Source organism: Erigeron canadensis, chromosome 8 (genome assembly GCF_010389155.1).
Source record: "Erigeron canadensis isolate Cc75 chromosome 8, C_canadensis_v1, whole genome shotgun sequence".
NCBI lineage: Eukaryota > Viridiplantae > Streptophyta > Magnoliopsida > Asterales > Asteraceae > Erigeron > Erigeron canadensis.
The window spans coordinates 22,386,730-22,407,020 of record NC_057768.1 but is presented as its reverse complement, the minus strand read 5'-3'; the positions used below and the strand labels follow the sequence as shown (position 1 = coordinate 22,407,020).

General features: G+C 36.7%; 1 protein-coding gene across 2 annotated transcripts; it reads left to right on the top strand.

Annotated features, from left to right (window-relative positions):
* The first annotated feature begins 2,441 nt into the window (after nucleotides 1-2,441).
* LOC122611055 (transcriptional corepressor LEUNIG-like) lies at nucleotides 2,442-20,055 on the top strand. 2 transcript variants are annotated; one of them, XM_043784011.1, is made up of 18 exons: nucleotides 2,442-2,574; nucleotides 2,922-3,019; nucleotides 3,123-3,232; nucleotides 3,991-4,368; nucleotides 4,806-4,891; nucleotides 5,138-5,216; nucleotides 13,032-13,107; nucleotides 13,542-13,591; nucleotides 13,823-14,122; nucleotides 14,787-14,996; nucleotides 15,788-16,018; nucleotides 16,120-16,237; nucleotides 16,988-17,097; nucleotides 17,805-17,954; nucleotides 18,071-18,226; nucleotides 18,695-18,811; nucleotides 18,897-19,103; nucleotides 19,570-20,055. In XM_043784011.1, exons 1-18 carry the CDS (start codon nucleotides 2,543-2,545, stop codon nucleotides 19,711-19,713), a joined length of 2,652 nt encoding a protein of 883 aa, XP_043639946.1. In that variant the 5' UTR covers nucleotides 2,442-2,542; the 3' UTR covers nucleotides 19,714-20,055. The 2 variants fall into 2 exon arrangements, with proteins under 2 accessions (XP_043639946.1, XP_043639945.1); XM_043784010.1 differs by having other exon boundaries at nucleotides 16,096-16,237.
* Nucleotides 20,056-20,291: the final 236 nt, after the last annotated feature.

Genomic DNA, 20,291 nt, shown 5'->3' with positions numbered 1-20,291 from the left:
GATTTTGAGGTTTCTGAGCAGATATACGACACCATGAGAGAATGAAGCTCCATAGATAATCGCCAAATGGGCAAAAGAGAAAGAGATGCTCAGCGGTTTCATTTTGTGTTCTACATATCGGGCATATAGACGATGAAATTGATATGTTTCTCTTTGCTAGCTAATCCGTTGTCCGTTCCATCTCTATTCTCCATCCAAGCACGTTTACTTTGTGGGGGGCGAGCTTATTCCACGGGAACATCCAATATTTGGGTCCTTATTTTCAAAAATCACTTAACGTTACACAATTGTCGTGCGCCTAACACGTATAGCATTGATTGAATTCCATTGAATGAATATCATAAATTGTCTATATGACTACATGAATTCTTAACGAATTCGAACCTCAGGTGTAACATTTAACAATTTTTAATTCCATAAAAAACATTTTACGAACCCCTACTCACACCACAATTTGAGTCTAAAACTTTTAGTGTTTAAATTCCCAAGTATATCAATAATAGTTAATGTACGACATCTATCCTTAAGTTTTAAATAATTACAATACCTTTTTACAAAAACCATTTTTTTACGTTAATTAAACTTATGCCCGTACAATGCGGCGGCAGTGGGGGTAGTGGTGGTGACGGTGGTGGGGGCGACAGTGAGAATGGATGTGGGCCACGATGGTGGTGAATGTAAAAGTAATTAATGTTAAAAGTGGTATTGCAGTTATTTTAAGTGTTGAAAGATCTATATTGTAAATTATTTCATTAAGGGTATTATATGTATATTAGATGAAGATGTTTAAATTAGTGAATAAAGGAGAAGATAAAAAGGTGATTTGTTTTATTAGATAGTAATCAAGGTTGTAAATATCGCTTTTCGGTATCGTCTCGGTCGACCACCGATAAGCGATATATCGAGGATTTATCGGGGATATTTTGGATTTATCGGGGTTATATCGGAAATATATCATCTCGGTCGACCACCGATAAGTGATATATCGGGGATATATCGGCCGAGATAACCGAGATTTACAATTATGGATAGTATGGATAACCGCATCACTCACCACCACCCTCCTGCCACCATAGTTGTCGACTCAATTCGAAATCTGATTTTTCGACTCGTGACTCGAAACGTGACTCGAATCGTAAGAATCAGGATATTTGAAAATATAGTATTTTTATAATTATGTGCAAATATTTATTATAGACATATTGTAATGTATTAACGTATTGAGCTAAAAATAGAAGATACTGCTAAACTCAAATCAAATATAAAAACATATAAAAGAGTTATGCTTAAAAAAAATTTAAAAAATAAAAAAATAAAAAATATATTTTATGACTCGTGACTCGGACCGACTCGCATCACAAAACACGAGTCATGTTACGAGTGTGGAGTAAATCGAGTCATCCCATCGAGTCGTTGAGTTTTTCCTTTGTTTTGACTCGACTCGTATGAGTCGACTCGTACGAGTTTGACAACTATGACTGCCACCACCACCACCACTACTACTGCCACTGTCCACCGCATTGCACAAACACCTATAAACACAAAACATATCTCCATTATTTTATAAAAATTATCACACTCTCTCTCCTAACACTTTTCAACACTCTCTCTCATAAAAATGTCTCCATACGAAATTACCATTCTATCCTTACACTGTATTCTCGAGTTTTTTTAAAGGATAGGAAAGGAGAAGATTGGATAAGGAAGGAAAAGAAAAAAAATTATATGTTAAAAAGGCAATCTCGAGTTACATGGAAACTAATGAAAAGAAAAGAAAATATCAAGTTAATAGTGTTCTTGAGTTAAAAAGAAAAGAAAAGAAAGGGAAAAAAGTTATAACTTTACAATTATGCCCTTTTCTTCATAAGTTTTCATTAGTTAATATAGGTAAATTAGTAATTATACATATAACATAAAAACTTTCCATCCAAATCCTTCCAATTATTAGGAGGAAAGTTTTTACATTAGAAAGGACTTAGTTTTCTTTTCTTCCCCTTTCCTTTCTTTTAGCAAAGAAACTCAAGAATGCAAAATAGAAATTTTTTTTTTTTATCTTTTCTTATCCTTTCCTTTAAAAAAAACTTGACAATGGAGTGTTAATGAATGAATTAATTCTCTCTCTTTTTATTCATTAATTTAATCATTTCCACTTAAAAATACCTATAATACTCTTAATATAATAATTAATTTACAAGTCCGACCCAACTCTTAAAATAACTACACTACCCCATTTACATTATTTTTTTTACAATACTGCCATTACCCATCACGCCACCACCACTCCCAACCACCACCGTCAACACCACACTACCACCACCAACACAATGCGGCTACCACCACCGTCGCATTATGCGGGTAAAATACTAGGAAACACAAAACAAATACTCTCCTTTCATTTCTCTCTCCTTGTTAAAATATTCTGGAATTTTCCATCAATTGTCAAAAAGCCGAAAACTTTTATTACGTATGGAGAAAAGGAAGATCTAACATTTTGTTTTTTCTTGAGCTTTTTAGCTTGAGAAATTACTTAATTTAGCTAAAAATGTCTCAGGCTAACTGGGAAGCTGATAAAATGTAAGTCGTTATTTGCTAATTTATCAATAGTTTATTGTCGTTTTTTTAAGTTTTGTAATTATCTTTACTTTTAGCAAGATTTGTGATGTGGGTACCTTCCATTTTTGCTGTTTTTGTTCTTTTTGAGTAAAGTTTTGATTTTTTGTTTTGTTGTTGTAGTAGCGTTTGATATCTATCAGCTTTTGTGTTCATCATTTTCCAAATTATGTAATTAGTCCTCTTTGTTTACTATATAAAATCACTATTGCTGCATTTTCAAGAAAAATAAGTTTTTTGCTTTCATTAAGCTTTTTATGTGAAAAGATTTAATATTTTTCCATTAAATTTTTTTTCTTTGTAATTAACAGGTTAGATGTTTATATACATGATTATTTGGTAAAAAGGGATTTAAAAGCCTCTGCTCAGGCATTTCAAGCTGAAGGAAAAGTCTCAACAGACCCTGTTGGTATGATGAATACCTTGTAAAGATTCTTGTAATAATGAAATGTTTTCATGCATACTTCAATATATATATATATATATCTTATATTTTGTGAAATGAAATGCAGCTATCGATGCCCCTGGTGGCTTTCTCTTTGAATGGTGGTCGGTTTTTTGGGACATTTTTATAGCAAGGACCAATGAGAAGCACTCGGAAGTTGCAGCTTCTTATATTGAGGTTGATTTATATTCTCGCTTTTTCACTTGTAGGAATCTGTTCATTCATTTTATCCTAATGGGATGTTTGGATTTGTGTTTTATAAAAAATCAAATAATCACCTGAAACTGGAAGCGGCCTCTCTACTTAGGTAGAGGTAAGGTCTGCCTACATCATAACCTCCCCCATACACCGTCGAGGTATTGGGGCTCAAAACCCGCGGAATGCGGCATTGAGCAGTTTCTTTCTTTCAAATAATCACCTGAAAAAAAACATACCGTTGGAGATAATGTTAAGATGTAGCTATGTTTCGAGTAGTAATAGCTATTTTTCTGGTGTTAGATGTTCCCAAATCCTGATTACAAGCTACATTATATCGTTACATAATTCTAGCAAAAGGTTTAGGTCGGCTCAGAAACCCTGCCCCCGTGGTCCTTTGGACACAATAAACCTTCCCCAAAGACCAGTCCTAGGCAATGAGCACCTGTCTGTGTGTACCATCAAATGGAGTTGGAATGGATTCGAACCCGTGACCTTTTTTTTAGCTAAGTCTTCCATACTGGCCCCATAAAGCATGGTAGCTAATTAAATTTATTTTAATTCTCGTCTCTAACCTACTGTGTACCGAGCCTGCATTGTTATGCACATAACATAAAATTGTTTATGTGACATACATACTAATATACATATGCCGGTTTTAGAAACTTTAAATTGCTGCAATTGATTCAGTGAACCACGTTTAATGTAAGTACACCAAAATACATTTCCGAAAATTGCAGACGCAGTTGATTAAAGCTAGAGAACAGCAACAACAACCGCAACAGTCGCCTCATCCACAACAACAGCAGCAGCAACAACATCAACAGATGCAAATGCAACAGATGATGTTGCAACGCCAGGCTCAACAAGCACAGCAACAGCAGCAACAGCAACAGCAGCAGCAACAACAGCAGCAGCAACAGCAACAATCAGCACAACAACAGCAACAGAGGAGAGATGGCGCACACCTACTCAACGGAACTTCAAATGGGCTTGTCGGAAACGAACCCCTTATGAGGCAGAATCCCGGAACTGCTAATGCCATGGCTACTAAGATGTACGAGGATAACTTGAAAGTGCCACTTTCAAGGGATTCTATAGATGATGCAGCTATGAAGGTAGATCTTTCTTCATTATCTTTTCAAATATTGGATTATCTGCAGCTATGATATATACAGTATATATATATATACACGAGTTGTTCAAATTTGTAAAGTGATATGCTGATGACATAACGTGTATGGCAACATACTATGGGAGGATAATTATGTTTAATTTTCATATGAACCAACGCAAGTATCTTAAATCGTAATTTCCCTGAAGTCATAGTATTATGTGACGACATAAATAGATAGAGAGCATGTCTTTAGTTGTTTTAAAATCAATATTATTCTTTAATACTTTAGTATTTTGTTCAAACAACAGCGTAAATGCATGCAGTGTTAACAATGAGATGAAAAAACGCATTGCATGGCAGCTTTTGCTAATAGCCTAATACAGAGATTTATCATTCTTTATCCAATATATCTGATTATATTTTTCGTTTTATCACTAGCAACGATATGGCGAGAATGTTGGACAACTTTTGGACCAGAAACATGCATCGGTTTTGAAATCAGCTGCAGTAGGGCAGCCTTCAGGGTAATGTGTTTATTCAATGTTTACTAGAAAAGATATTTATTGTGTTTGGAACTTATGTAAAATTGAAAAATAGCTTCTACCTGGTTATTAAATATTATATCCCTGTGTTACTAAAAAAATGACATGATTTTCTCTAAATGAGAGCCATCTGTTATTTAGATGCATCATTTGTATAATAAAATAAGTTCATTGCATGCTCTATGTATAGTAATGTAAAAATGAAATTTTGAAACCATTCTTTTCCAGCCTTGTGTTGCATGGTACTTCTGGCAGCATGTCTCCTCAAGTCCAAGGTCGGAACCAACAACTTCCAGGAACTACTCCGGTAAGTAGATGATAGAATCTAGAGTTTAATCAAATATTACTGAATTGATTACAGGCATTGATAGGGCCAATTCGACAGGGGCAATCTCTCCAATCACAGACAAAGATAATCAGAATATTTTTTGGATGATAGAAAACTAAAACATAACGTGCTATATATAATGCATAAATTTAATAACCACTCTTGGAATTTGGATGGTGAGGGACTCCTCACATTCCTACTGCCATGTTGCTTGGTTGACCCAGTGGGTCTATCCAATTACCAAAAATTGTATTAAAATGCTCCAAATTCAGATGCCCCAACCCGCGACAACATGTTTCTTTTTTCGAGTATCAATTTTAAGATGAATAACGCCTTGTCCTCAAGGCGAAATTGGGAATTGTTCAGCCAAGTGGTCATAAGATTCCCAAGTAGCTTCTTCGGTAGGACAATGACACCAAGAAATTAACAGTTCTAACACTTGTTTTCCTGCCTATGCCACCCATGGATGTGATACCACAGAATTGGATTGTAAATCAAATCCCCAATCTTTAGTAATAGGTAGAGGTGGGATAAACATGGAATACCGGATGAATTTTGGCATCAGCAGGTAACTCAAGCTCGTAGGCAACCGCACCCACCACACGTTTAATACGGCATGGGCCAAAGAATCTGGGAAATAACTTTTCGAATACTCGTTTTGCCAAGCTACATTGACGGTATGATTGGATCTTCAGGAAAATTGGTCACCCTGAAACGATACTACGATAGTTTCCTGTGTTTAGGAGTTAGCTTGGGCGTGCATACGATTTTTAGCTTTACTAAGGTTGAAACGAAGCAACTTAAAGCATCTCGTCTCTATCAAGCAATTTTTGTTCTAGTTCCGCATTTTTGTCTCCCTTTACCATAAGGTAAGAGTGGAGGAGGTGCTCCCTCATAAACCACAAAAAAGAAAACGTTGTAGTGTCTGTAGAGGTGTGATAGCCGGTATTGTGCCAAAATTCAGCCCAAGATAAATAGGCAGTCCATTTGGTTTGTTGTTGATGGGCAAAACATCGGAGCTAACCCTAGAGACAACGATTGACAACCTCTGTTTGCCCATTCGTCTGTGGGTGATAACTCGTGCTCAACTTCAGTTTGGTTTGACGCAAACGAAATACTTCTTGCCAAAAGTTGCTGATGAATATCACATCACGATCAGAGACAATGGAACGTGGGAAACCATGTAATCGTACAATCTCTTTACAAAAGACAGCAAACCACACCTTTAGCTAAATGGGTGAGACAAACACAGAAAATGAGCATATTTGCTTAAGCGATCCACAACCACCATGATAGTGTCATATTCACTGAAAGGGGGTAAACCCACTATGAAATCCATCGATATATCTTCCCAAATCTGTTTTGAAATCAGCAAAAGCCGAAGTAAACCTGCGGAGGATAACGTTTGGTTTGCTGTTGACAAATTGCACACTGCTTTACATAGATTCGAACTTCATGTTTCATTTTCGGCCAGAAATGGTTGGCTGACAGACGTTTGATTCTTTTCAAGAAACCCCCATGGCCCCCCATAGGGGTGTTGTGTGCTTCCTGCAGAGCAATGTGAGCTTGATATTGGGCGGGTATCACCAAACACTTATAAAACTGTATCCACCAAGTTGAAATCAGGAACGAATGTTGGGTTAGAAAGCAATTCTTGGATGATGTTACTTGTGTAGAGATCGGTTTGAAGCCCCTCTTTATTCTCAGCAATTTCTACACAAAAAGGAACGGTTAAAGTTAATAAGTCATCCGAGACAAATCATCTGCCCCGTGTTTCTCTTTCCTATCCCTGTGACAAATAGAAAAGTCATGAGGCATAAGCTTGAGTAGCAATTGCTGCTATTCGGTGGTTGTTACACGCTGCTCAAGTAAGAATCTTCAAAGTGTAGTGATCTGTGCGGATGATAAAATGACGACCATTAAATAGTGGTTCCATTTTTGTACCACGAGAACCAAAGCTAATAACTTTTGGTCGTAGGCTGATTTCATTCTGTTAGAAGGTGAAAAGCCCTTGCTAAATTAGGTGACCGGGTGTTCATCTTGTGACAACTGACAAGTAGCTCCCACTCCATCAGATGAAGCATCACATTCAGCTACAAATGTTGTGGAGAAGTCTGGTAAATGTAGAACAGTGTCAGATACCAGGGCTTAATTTAGGACTTTAAACGCCTCCCAAGCTTCATCAGACCAAACAAACCCGTCTTTCTTTGTAAAGCTGTGAGAGGTCTCGCAATTAAACCATAATTTTGCACAAACTATTGATAATAAAAATCCTCGAACCTGCTTAACATTAGTCGGAATCGCCCATTATTGAACTGCCAAAACCTTATCCTGGTCCACCTGAACCCCTTCGGGTGTAACCACGTGTCCAAGGAAAACCACTTTAGATTGGTCAAAACAACATTTAGTTAATTTGGCAAAAAACAGTTATCATGCAACAACTTCGGAGTTTGTTCAAGATGGCCTGCATGTTGTTCCATGCTTGGGCTATACATCAGGATATCATCAAAGAAAACCAGTAAACGACATAGAAAAGGGCAAAATAGGTTGTTTATAACGGCCTGGAAGGTTGATGGGGCATTTGTCAGCCCAAAGGGCATGACCCTAAACTCATAATGCTCTGAATGAGTGCGAAGTGCTGTCTTTGGCACATCCGGTGCAAAAACTCAAATCTGATAGTAACCCGACCATAAATCCAATTTCGAGAATATTTTTGCCACATGTAACTCGTCCAAAAGCTCATGGATATTCGTGATAGGGTACTTGTCAGCAGTAGTGATCTTGTTAAGTGCCCGATAATCTTCACACATACACCAAGAATTATCCTTTTGTTAACCAAAAGTACGAGCTTGAGAAAGGGCCGGTAATCGATTGGATAAACCCCGCTGTTAAGAGTTGCCCCGCTTCTTTATTTCAGTTTTTGGGAGTGGGGATATCGGTAAGGGCGGATGTTAGGTGGAGCAGAATTTGGGATTAAGGCGATTGAGTGAGTTTGGGTACAGTTAGGTGGTAAATCTTTCAGTTCGTCAAAAAAGTCTGGTATTTAGTAATAATAGCCTGCTTACAGGCTGGCATTTTTAGGCCTAGAAGGAACAAATTGCAATTTGTATCTCTTCCCATCCACCATAAAAGTCATAAACATCTCCTACCAGTTCGCTCCGTATGCAGGGTAGCAAGCCATTGTACACATAGTACCAAATCAGCCCTACCAAGAAAAAAAGGATGAAAATCTTGGGTAATTTGGACAAGTGGTTAACACCCTTGCCTCTGGTCTCAGAGGGCAAGGGTTGAATCCTCATGCCTTGCAAGGCTGGAGGTCCTTTCTATCTTAATTAGAACCTGGAAGCAACCTCTCACCATCATGGTAGGGGTATGGCTGTTTACATCTAACCTGCCCCATATACTGTCGAGGTATTGGGACCCAAAACCCGTGGACACTGCATTGGAGCATCGCCTTTTTTTCTTTTATTTATCTGCACAAAAAGATTTTTGCAAATTCTACTGCAACGAATCACATCCCCATTACCGATTTCAACACCAAATGGAGCTACCAATTGGGTAACAAGTTTCAACTCATTTACCAAAATCTCAAAAATAAAATTGTGGGTAGAAACCCACAATTAACTCGAATTAATACCCTAGTAGAGTTCAGTGTACTGTGGACTCTCACGGTAGTAGGATGTGACTTCCCCAATAGTGCATGTAGGCTGATTTCAGCTGTGTCTTCCTGCACATCAGTTAATTCTATGGTTTGAACACCAAATAGAGCTACCAATTAGGTAACAAGTTTCAAACTCATTTACCAAAATCTCAAATAAAATTGTGACTTCCCCAATAGTGCATGTAGGCTGATTTCGGCTGTGTTTTCCTGCACATCAGTTAATTCTATGGTTTCTAGTGGGGGTTGCTCATCATCTCCCTCATCGGCTTCTAAAGTTTTGAATTCACACCTATGCCCCAAACCATACTTGTCCCCACATCAAAAGCACTCACCCTTAATGAAGTGAGCCTGTTTTTCTGCATCAGTGAGTTGAGAATTGTGTTTTAGGTTTAGCTTTTGGTTGGTTACTGGATGATAAAGAATAGGCAAGGTTGTAAATAACGGTCAGCGGTCACTCGGCGGCCGACCACCTTTAAGGATAAATCTCATTTCACAGAGATATATCGACGTTATAACGGAGACTATAAATTATAAAAGGGATTTCTTTTTTAAAAGATATATCTTAACAAAATCTCTACAAAATAATTCAATAACCATAAAAAACTATTAAGTATAACATAAATTACTTATCTTATTTTTATATGAATTTTTTGTTTATTTAAAATTTACAACAATAGTGTACCTACCCAAAAATGTTGGTGGTTTTATTTAAACTAAGTCATCCTTCTGTTTCATAAGATATTTGTATTGGTTTCAAAACTAAAGTTAGCCTCATAAACACAAAATCATTAGGTTAAATATATGTATCTATCTATTATCCATGGCCCCAGCCTCGTTAAGTTCGTTGTTTGACCCTTATTGACCGCAACCAATAAATCTACCCTACAAGACACATAACGTAACGACAGACCACCTTTAAGCATTATAACACCTTTATAACGGCTTTTAAAACCTTTATTTACAACACTGAGCATAGGTCACTGGAGTGTAGGGTTTTGATTCAGGTTTCAATTGAGAGTTACATTTTCTTTTCGGGGCTTGAATGGTTGAGTTTGGATTTAAATTCAATCATTAGGCTGGCTCACGGCTTTGAAACTGAATTGGGTTATGGATGCGAAAGTCTGCCTTGCACTCATCCTTGAGTCCATTTAGAAAGACTCCTAACAAGCAATGTTCGGGCCAATTGGAAACCTGAGATGATCTATGTGCAAATTCCTGTCAGTGCTCCTGGATCGTCCCGGTTTGCTTGATACTACACAAATACTGATCCGTGTCCTAGAACTCTGGTGGCCTAAAATGATTTTTCAAAGCAGCGGTTAATTCTTCCCAATATGCAAACCCTTGTTCAGCCGATATCCATGAGTAAAGATCCAGTGCATCGCTTTCGAAATGCATAACTGCAATATCCATATCCAAGGTTTGGTAAAATAGCAAGTATTTTTCTGTTTTCAATATCCAACCCCTTGGGTCTCCACGGCTGAAAACGGGAAATTCAATTTCGTGATAGGGACAGTGATAGGGACAACGCTGCAAACTAGGATAGCTATGCTCCCCTTCATCATGCTTAGTTCCGCTACTACTCGATTTCTCTCTGGCTGCCGCTTGTCGCTTTAACCCAGCCATATCATTCCTTAAAGATTCCATGGCTTCAAGTTTAGCAGCAATTGCACTCAATTGTTGTGATAGCATCTGGTTGAAAACCACTGTTTTCAGAACCGCTCAGCTTAGTTGTTTATTCGTTTCCCGGCAATGGAACCAAATGATAGAATCTAGAGTTTAATCAAATATTATTGGAATTGATTACTGGAGTTGATAGGCCCAATTCGAGATGGGCAATCTATCAAATTACAAACAAAAATGATCAGAATATTTTTTGGATGATAGCAAACTAAGACATAACATGTTATATATAATGCTTAAATTTAATAACCACTCTTGGAATTTGGATGGTGAGAGATTCCTCACATTCCTACTGTCATGTTGCTTGGTTGACCAAGTGGATCTATTCGATTGCCAAAATGTTAGAAGAAATTAGGGTTTTGAGAGAAAAGAGAAATGATTTCACACACTAATTGTATTATTTCATATCACAACCAAGTATTTATACACAAAATACTAATCTGACCAAAATAACTGCCCTTGACTAATTTTGACTTCTAACGGACACTAAACAGAATATTCAAATAGTTCCACAACGCCCCCCTGAACTATGACATATTAACTAATTTGACCCAAACTATAATATTCATATATCAATACCCTCCCCTTTAAAGGATTTTTGGCCTCAAAAAGGAAATGAAGGGAAGCTAATGTTCAGGTCATCAAGATACTCCCAAGAGGCTTCAGACACTGGCAGACCTTCCCAATGAACTAAAACCTTCATAGCCATTTTGGAACAACGCTTCACAACTTGGCAATCAATAACTGCACCAACTGCATTGTTGAGTAAGAAGGGATCCCCATGAGTGCATTCAAAGATATTTGAGGCTCAACTTGCACTAATTGTCCCTCATTCATCTCCACAATATCTCCCGCAATCTGTTCCCCTGTTTCTACTCCATAATCTTCCACTTCCACTAAAAACAGTTGTTTTTTCCCTTTACATACTCTATTATGGCCAGGAACAAAGTTTTCATTACAATAAAAGCACTCTCCCTTATTCCTCTTATCATCCATAAACCTATTAGTGACCTTAATAGGTACTATAGCATTTGAAGGTACAAAAACCACAGGTGTTGCTAGCAATGGTTGTTTAGCAACATTAGTCCATTGATTACTAGGTCTGCTACCTCCTCCCTTAAAACCTGAGCTACTGGCATATGAATGAGGCTTACTAAGGGATTTATTACAAGTATTCTGCATTTTTGCTATGCATATGTATCTCTTAGAGTTTTAGGCTTAAACATACGAATAGGACACTTAATTTCAGGTTTCAAACCCTCAATGAACAAGCTGATAGTATACTCTTCAGCGAGACTAACCTTAGTGAGTAAAGCATCAAAATGATCACAATACTCATCTAATTCACCTGTCTGAATCAAAGCCTTCAGTTCTCCCATAGCATCATCCATCATTGTAGTAGAAAACCTAGCAGCTATGGCTCTTACATAATCAGTCCACCTTATCTCCTCCATGACCTTCTGGCCAGCATTCATGTATGCTAGGTGCCACTGCAAAGCTCTGCCATCCATATGTATAGCTGCATATCTAACCTTCCTTGACTCAATAGTTTCATCAATTTTGAAGAAATGATCGCATTTATACAGCCACTGATCCACGCCATCGCCATTAAATCGAGGAAAATAAATCTTAGTTAGCTTATTATTACTCATCCTATCACCGTCTTGATGTAGTGTTAATGAATTACGATTTTGCAGCTCATCAAGACGTTTGGCCATGTCGTCCATGGCGGCTCTCATGTTGATCATCGACTCCATTGTTGAAGCCGTATCCTTCTGGTTCTGAGCAAATTCCTTTTGAAACCGCTCAAAATCCTGAGTTCGCGTTTCCGGCGCCATCGATTTTAGGAGAAGAGAATCGGAATCTCAATCGGAAGTAATGCCGGAATCTGATTCTCCGGTGATCGGAGTCTCTGATATCAATTTGTTAGAAGAAATTAGGGTTTTGAGAGAAATGATTTCACACACTAATTGTATTATATTATATCACAACTGAGTATTTATACACAAAATACTAATCCGACCAAAATAACTGCCCTTAGACTAATTTTGACTTCTAACGGACACGAAACAGAATATTCAAATAGTTCCACAACTCCCCCCTGAACTATGACATATTAACTAATTTGACCCAAACTATAATATTCATATATCACAAAAACGGTATAAAATTGCTCCAATTCAGCTGCCCCTGAACCTGCGACATGTCGTTTCTTTTTTCGAGTATAAATTCTAAGCAAAATTGTATCAGTAGATGTTCAACTTAGAAAGAACCCTTAAAGATAATTACTCAAAATTTGTAATGAAAATATTAGGCAACAGTATTTCTCTACTGTGTATAATGTGAAATAATTTTCTGATTTAGCATTTTTGGTACTAGATCTTTTGTTTCCATCAAATTACTGCTATTTTACATGTGATATGATCTTATATTGTAAACTTTATGTCAAGCAGGAGATAAAGACAGATATGAACCCAATATTGAACCCCCGTGCTGCAGGTCCTGAGGGGTCGTTACTTGGAATTCCTGGTAATATTGGTTTAACTCTTTGGATAATAGTCATGTTCATCTATTTCATATGCAAGCACCACTCACATTTTGTTTTAGGTTCTGTTTAGCAACACTTTTCTTTCATTTACTTCCTAGAAGTGAACCAAACAAAAACAAGTGTTTGGTAAATTGAAAAAACTAAATTAGCATACCCTGTCTTGTAAGTGGAAATTGCCTTTATTTGTGATTTTACAAAGAAAAGTTTTTTCAAATCTAAATATTCCTTGTTTTTAATTTTTTTCTAATAATATAGGCCAGTTATACCATTTACTTTTTTGATTTTCTGTCACTTTCCAAACCGCATCACGAGTCTGACACTCTGGTACATGAAAAGTATCACACCAGAAACAGAATGCAAAATTTGCTAAATGATGCCTAGCCATCCATTCATTTAACCAAGTTCCTTTTTACAGGATCAAATCAAGGGGGTAACAATTTGACATTGAAAGGATGGCCTCTCACGGTGAGTTCATGAACGATTGGTTACATCAAATACTTTTACCTTCCTATTGAATAACATGGCAAACTTGTGATGATCGTGTATGTTCTCATTGAAAATCTTGAACGCTTTTCAATTAAAAGTACGCTACGAATCTTTGATGTTTAAATGTAAAGGTGCAACCCAAGAAAAATATTTCTTTGATTGAGGTTCTATCAGTTGTGTGCTTACTCTACCTTGGTTTGGGTTCCACAGGGTTTAGAGCAACTACGGCCTGGTTTACTACAGCAACAAAAGTCATATATGCAGGGTTCCCAGCCTCTTCATCAGCTACAGATGCTCACACCACAGCATCAGCAGCAGCTTTTGTTAGCACAACAAAATATGACATCACAATCAGCTAACGAAGAAAGCAGAAGGCTGAGAATGCTTCTTAATAATAGGAGTATGAGCATGGGTAAAGATGGTCTCTCTAATTCCACGGGTGATGTGGTTCCGAATCTTGGATCATCTATGCCTGTTCTACCACGTGGGGATCCAGATATGTTACTTAAAGTACCGTTTTTAATTCTTATGCTACCTTTTTCTTTGGTCAAACCTTGAAGGAGGAAAAAAAAAAGAGGGAGGGGGGGGGGGGGGGGGGGGGGTTCTACCATATTATGTAAGAATGGAGTCAGTTACGGTTGTATATTGATTTCTAATGAGTTGGATGTTTAAATTTTAATCCATTTCTGTGAATCTGTGTCAATATGACTCAACTTTTATTCATAAAAAGGATTTAACAAGGAAACTGAAAAAATAGCTAAAATGGAGATGGATCAAAGAGTTGAAACATTACTCAGTTTTTTTTTATAGTCATTTGTACTTGAAATATATTGTTTATCTGCTAAGTTAATGTAATGGACAAAACTAATGAAAATTTAACCCAACCAAATCTCATCTGCCCTAAATAATGACCAATTTTAACCCTAAGCCATGATAAACCTTTACCAAACCATCCCGATCCACCTATTTGACATCTTATATGCATTATTATGATATGTGTTAGGCAAGTGCATAATCTTTGGCACATTTGACTAGTTAATAATAGAATATAACCCATTATATCTCTACATTTATGAATTTTAATCTTCTCATTTCAAAACACACTGGTCATCTTTGCTACTTGGGCATGTAAGAATGTATTGTCTTTTAAATAACTAAAGTGCACCTTTTGCAGCTAAAGATGGCTCAGTTACAGCAGCAGCAGCAACAGCAACAGCTGCAGCAACAAAACGGTAGCCAGCAGCAGCAGCAGCATCTTCAGCATTCTCTTTCTGCTCCAATAATTCAGAATTCTAATCTAAATCTTCAACAAGATAAGATATTGGGGACAAGCAGTGTAACTGGTGATGGCAGCATGTCAAACTCCTTTAGAGGAAATGATCAGGTCAGTTCACTTTCATATGGAATGCAAAGTTTTGGCTTTTTTAGATGTGCCTTTACACTGATTATAGCAATTTGAAAAGGCAATAGTCAGCAGAGTGGTAGGATAAAAGTCATGTTATTTATCAGATTCTTTTTAGTGTCGGAATAATCAGATTTAGACGTGTGGCTTACAAGATTTAGCTGATTCTGATATTATTGCCGACTTTAAGCAACTGACTATCTGATTCTGATTCCTAGTCTCAAAGTTTTACATTGGGCAAGAATTGCTGTAAGAACTCTGACTAGTAAAAAGAAAAGAAAAAAGGTGGAGGTGGTGAATATGATACATTTACTTATAAATGGATTGATTCGGTTTAGCTGATCTCTAGGGTATAACAGAAAATAGTTAATGATTGCCAAATGAAAATCTTTAATCTATAAGACCTCCTAAACTGTTCTATTCAGAAAATTTAGATATTCTCCTGATTATGTAATGCTATAATCTCTTTGACACACTTGTTATTTATAAACAAAACATTAAGAGAAAATGCAGGATTAGTCAACCTGATCTGATACGTACAGAATTTATTACCCAACCTGCTCATCCAAACAACCCTATTCAGGATTAGTCAACTTGATCTGATACGTAGAGAGTTTATTACCCAACCTGCTCATTCAAACACCCTATTAGATTCGTTATAAGTTAGTCGAGGTTAATGATGAGGAAAATAAACTACTGTGGTCAAGTGTAGAAAGTTTATCCTTGAATACACTTTATAGTTTATAATAATGTCTAATGCTTCCATTAACCAGGCTGGAAGAAAGAGGAAGCAGCCCGTGTCATCTTCGGGACCTGCAAACAGTTCTGGAACTGCAAACACCGCAGGACCATCACCAAGTTCAGCACCTTCAACGCCATCAACTCACACACCTGGAGATGTAATATCAATGCCTGCATTGCCACATAATGGGACCTCGTCAAAGCCTTTGATGATGTTTGGCACGGATGGTCCCCCCACTCTTACCTCCCCATCAAATCAATTGGTGAGTGTGAAGTAACGTTTGTGGTGAGATGGTTAAGGTATATTGCATTTTAGTTCTTATTGGCAATATTTTTGCAGTGGGATGATAAGGACTTTGTGCAGGCTGACATGGATCGTTTTGTGGAGGACGGATCTCTTGATGATAATGTCGAGTCTTTTTTATCTCATGATGAGACTGATCCAAGGGATGCTGTTGGCCGTTGTATGGATGTAAGCAAAGGTGAGTCACATGGTGTATCATTATAACGTATATAACCTTGCTTGAAAAATTGTTCATCGAAGTTGGCTAAATGGCTTGATGGGCATGTTAATGGTGGAAAATAAGTTCGATCTGGTTTTGTTGACCCGTGAACACTTCCTTGTCTAGTTTTTACCTGAAAATAAACACATATAATTACAAAAGTAATCAGTAATAAAATCACAAATAGAACAATTTTGAGTTAATGAGGTTTTAAGCTCTTGGTTAGCTTTGGGAAATGTTCAAACCAATTAATATATTATGTGTTTGAGCCATTAGCAATTTAATATATCCTAACTTAAGCCATGATAATGAGTCTTCCGTGGTTGTAACTTATAAGTAAAGACCGTTTTGCATGTTTTAGGAAATTGCGATGAATATTGTCTTCTGTTTACTATAGCCTATAAGTAGAAGGTTGTTTATTTTATATCCCAATATAAAGGTGTTTTTCTGTCTTTGCAACTTTCATCTAGCCTTATCTCCCAGTATAACTTGCTTTGTTTACTTCTCTATTCTTGTTAGACTTTTTGAACCATTGTCTTTAAAAAATGTTATGATATACTGCAAGAATGAACTATAATGGCTAAATGTGTCCATAGATTGTTAAATATTTTTCCTTCATAATTACAATCCAACATTTGTTCAAAGCTACTGGTCTTGACTTTCTCATACTATGGTGGTTTTTTTTTCTTTCACTAGTATGATTTCTCACCATTTTCTATGGAAAAGTAGAGTTCACATTTACAGAGGTGAATTCTGTTCGTGCCAGTGCGAGCAAGGTAGTCTGCTGCCATTTTTCTTCAGATGGTAAACTTCTCGCGAGTGGTGGCCATGATAAAAAGGTAACAATACCAAGATTACTTTATTAACATCTGAGCATTAATTGCATAATGATATATCTAATTTGAACCAAGATTTCACTTTGTAAAAAGAAAATGTGGAGATTAAAAGATTTAGAGAAAGCACGTCGAGAATAGACTTTGTCATGCTTCCAAAGTATCTTTGTTGGAGAAAAAGATGGAAATGGTGGCTACGTTTATGACTTCTGGCTATTGTTTTTTTCATAACTTTAACCAAGGCTACGTAAACATATTTTACAACGAAACTACCCCTTTGTTTACTCTGATAACATTTTTAGTGATAACTAACCCTTTATCGAGTATCCTAACATTTTTAATGACAGAAAGCTAATTTTAGAACACCACCTAATTCTCTATAATTACAAAGCTAACCCTTCTCTTTTCTTTAGTTATTTTACATGTCCTCTCTTATTTCTTAACATTATTAATTACAAAGCTACTCCTTGTCTTCTGTCTTAAATTTTATAGCTGGTAGAGAGATGACAAAATATGGATAGGAACAATATAGTTAAAAAATGATTTGCTTTTCTTCCCCTTTTCAACTTGAGAAAAATTCCAAGCGTAATTAAAACTCAGCATTTCCTTTCTTTCTAACTTGTAGACATCAGAAAAAGGTTATTATCTTTGTGATTTTTTATTTTTTCAAACTCAAGAACAAGAAATTAATGTGTGATGGGTTTGTAACGCAGGCTGTATTGTGGTATACAGATTCACTAAAACCAAAGAGCACTCTTGAAGAACATACATCAATGATTACAGATGTACGCTTCAGCCCAAGCATGCCACGACTTGCAACATCATCTTTTGATAAAACAGTCCGTGTTTGGGATGCTGATAATGTTAGTTCACTTTTTTGCTGCTGATTCAAATTCAATGTATTTCTAAAAGTTTCAACTTTTGACTCCATGGTTGGATTAGTTAGAGATTTAGTTCTGCCTGTTTATTTGAATTGCAGCCTGGGTTTTCATTACGTAACTTTATGGGGCATTCTGCATCTGTGATGTCATTGGACTTTCACCCTAATAAAGATGACCTGATATGCTCATGCGATGGGGATGGGGAAATCAGGTACTGGAGCATAAATAATGGTAGCTGTGCACGTGTATTTAAGGTATATTAACTATGATAAACCTTTGTGCTTTTTAATTTTAAATACATTTCTGTCGATTAAAAATGGGCAGGCTTTCCTTTTGTTCCATAATATCTAATAGGAGTTAGTTCCATTTACCACTATAAACTTTTTAAACTTTAAAGTTCCATGATGTGAGATGGGACATTGTTACTCATGAAAGGAGACATGAAACCGAAGACTTCCACCATGTGTCTCCTCCTTTAACACTGTTATGTATGTGAATACAAGTTTTTTTTTTTTTTGTAATTTGGTAGTAGACGATCATGTGTCCCATGAGATATAAAAAGCAAAACAGTGCTGATTATTAAATCAAAGTCCGGTTCGGACTGAGCATGACCTGGCTAAGGAGTAAGGATTGGTCAGGGTCCAAAAAGGCCATGCTTTCTGGGACAGGCCTCACTTGTACCAAATGCATTAACTGTACCGTTTTGAGTGTTGATGGATCAGGGTGGGACGGCTCAAGTGAGATTCCAGCCACGCCACGGAAGATATCTTGCAGCTGCAGCAGAGAACATCGTGTCAATACTGGATGTGGAGACACAAGTTTGTCGACATTCTTTACAGGTTCTTTTGTACTCATCTTTTATATTTATGTATATTTTCTTTATATGAAGTTGTTAATAAACTTTGGTGGGATTTTGCAATTTAGGGACATACTAAACCAATTCATTCTGTTTGTTGGGACCCAAAAGGCGAGTATCTAGCATCTGTTAGTGAGGATTCCGTTAGGGTGTGGTCCTTTATGTCCGGAAATGAAGGAGAGTGTATACATGACCTCAGCTGTAATGGAAACAAGTTCCATTCTTGTGTCTTCCATCCTAGTTATGCTTCGTTGTTGGTCATTGGCTGTTACCAGGTTAGCTTTCCGATTTTCTCAACAAGTCATAAGAAAAGGTTTAGTTATACATCTTTTTTGGCGTATTTACATGATTAAATAGTGATAGATTAACGAAGTACACGCTTCCATTAGGGCTTAGACACGGCCCAAAATTTGCTTCTAAATCTCTACACTTTTAACATATGGAGAAATTGCTTTAATCTCCACGTGAACATTTTTCTAGATCTCTAATCATATATTCTAATTTCAATGTCTTCTATTCATAGTGATTATCATTTTTGCATGTTTATAAAATTCCAATGCTTTTATTATCTTCATTCTTTCTGCACACTTGCCAGTGGGTTATTTTTTTTATAAATATGCATTAATTGTGGTGAAATGAACACATGGAAATCGTATTTGTTACGAGGATGAGAGATTATCTTTTTCTGACATGTTCCTTGCGCTTACTCTTGTAACTCGTCTGCTGCTGTCTTGTTGATAGTCTTTGGAGCTATGGAACATGTCAGAGAACAAGACAATGACATTGTCAGCACATGAAGGGCTAATTGCTGGTTTGGCATTGTCGACGGTTACAGGTTTGGTAGCTTCAGCTAGCCATGATAAAATTGTTAAACTTTGGAAGTGAAAGTCTCACAAAGTTTGCAAATTCCATGTATCATTACGTTTGTCACATGATGTAGTTTGTGTTATGTATTGTATTCCTTGTGTTTTAGGGATGCCAACTTTTAATCTAATCAGTATGTGTTGTAGCGATCATCTGTAATGGAGTTTCGACTCCAATTTAGTTACAAAAGGGCCAACTTAAGTTACGTATTACCTTTAAGGCGGAATATGAGTTGAACACAAATAATAGAGAGAAAAGGAAGCAAGGGTTAACCTTGTTGAGGAAACAAGTTGTCTTCATGGAGCCTATATGGCTATGTAATAAGGTTTGGAAGGCCATCCTAAACACAAGCAATTTGGTAAACGTGTTCGTTGTGTTGATCCATTTATATGATTTAAACACGTTTTGTTTCCACCAAAATTGTTTATTTATTAAATGTTAATTTATTAAAGGAATTAGTCGTATCGACATCAATCGGAATGCAATTCTTAGCCATTTAGCAAATCAAACTTGAACCCACGAAAGAAAGTATAAAAATGTATAAAGTTGGAGAAAGAAACATTGTTCCTTACTTTTGCATCCTTCTGTCTCATTCTGTA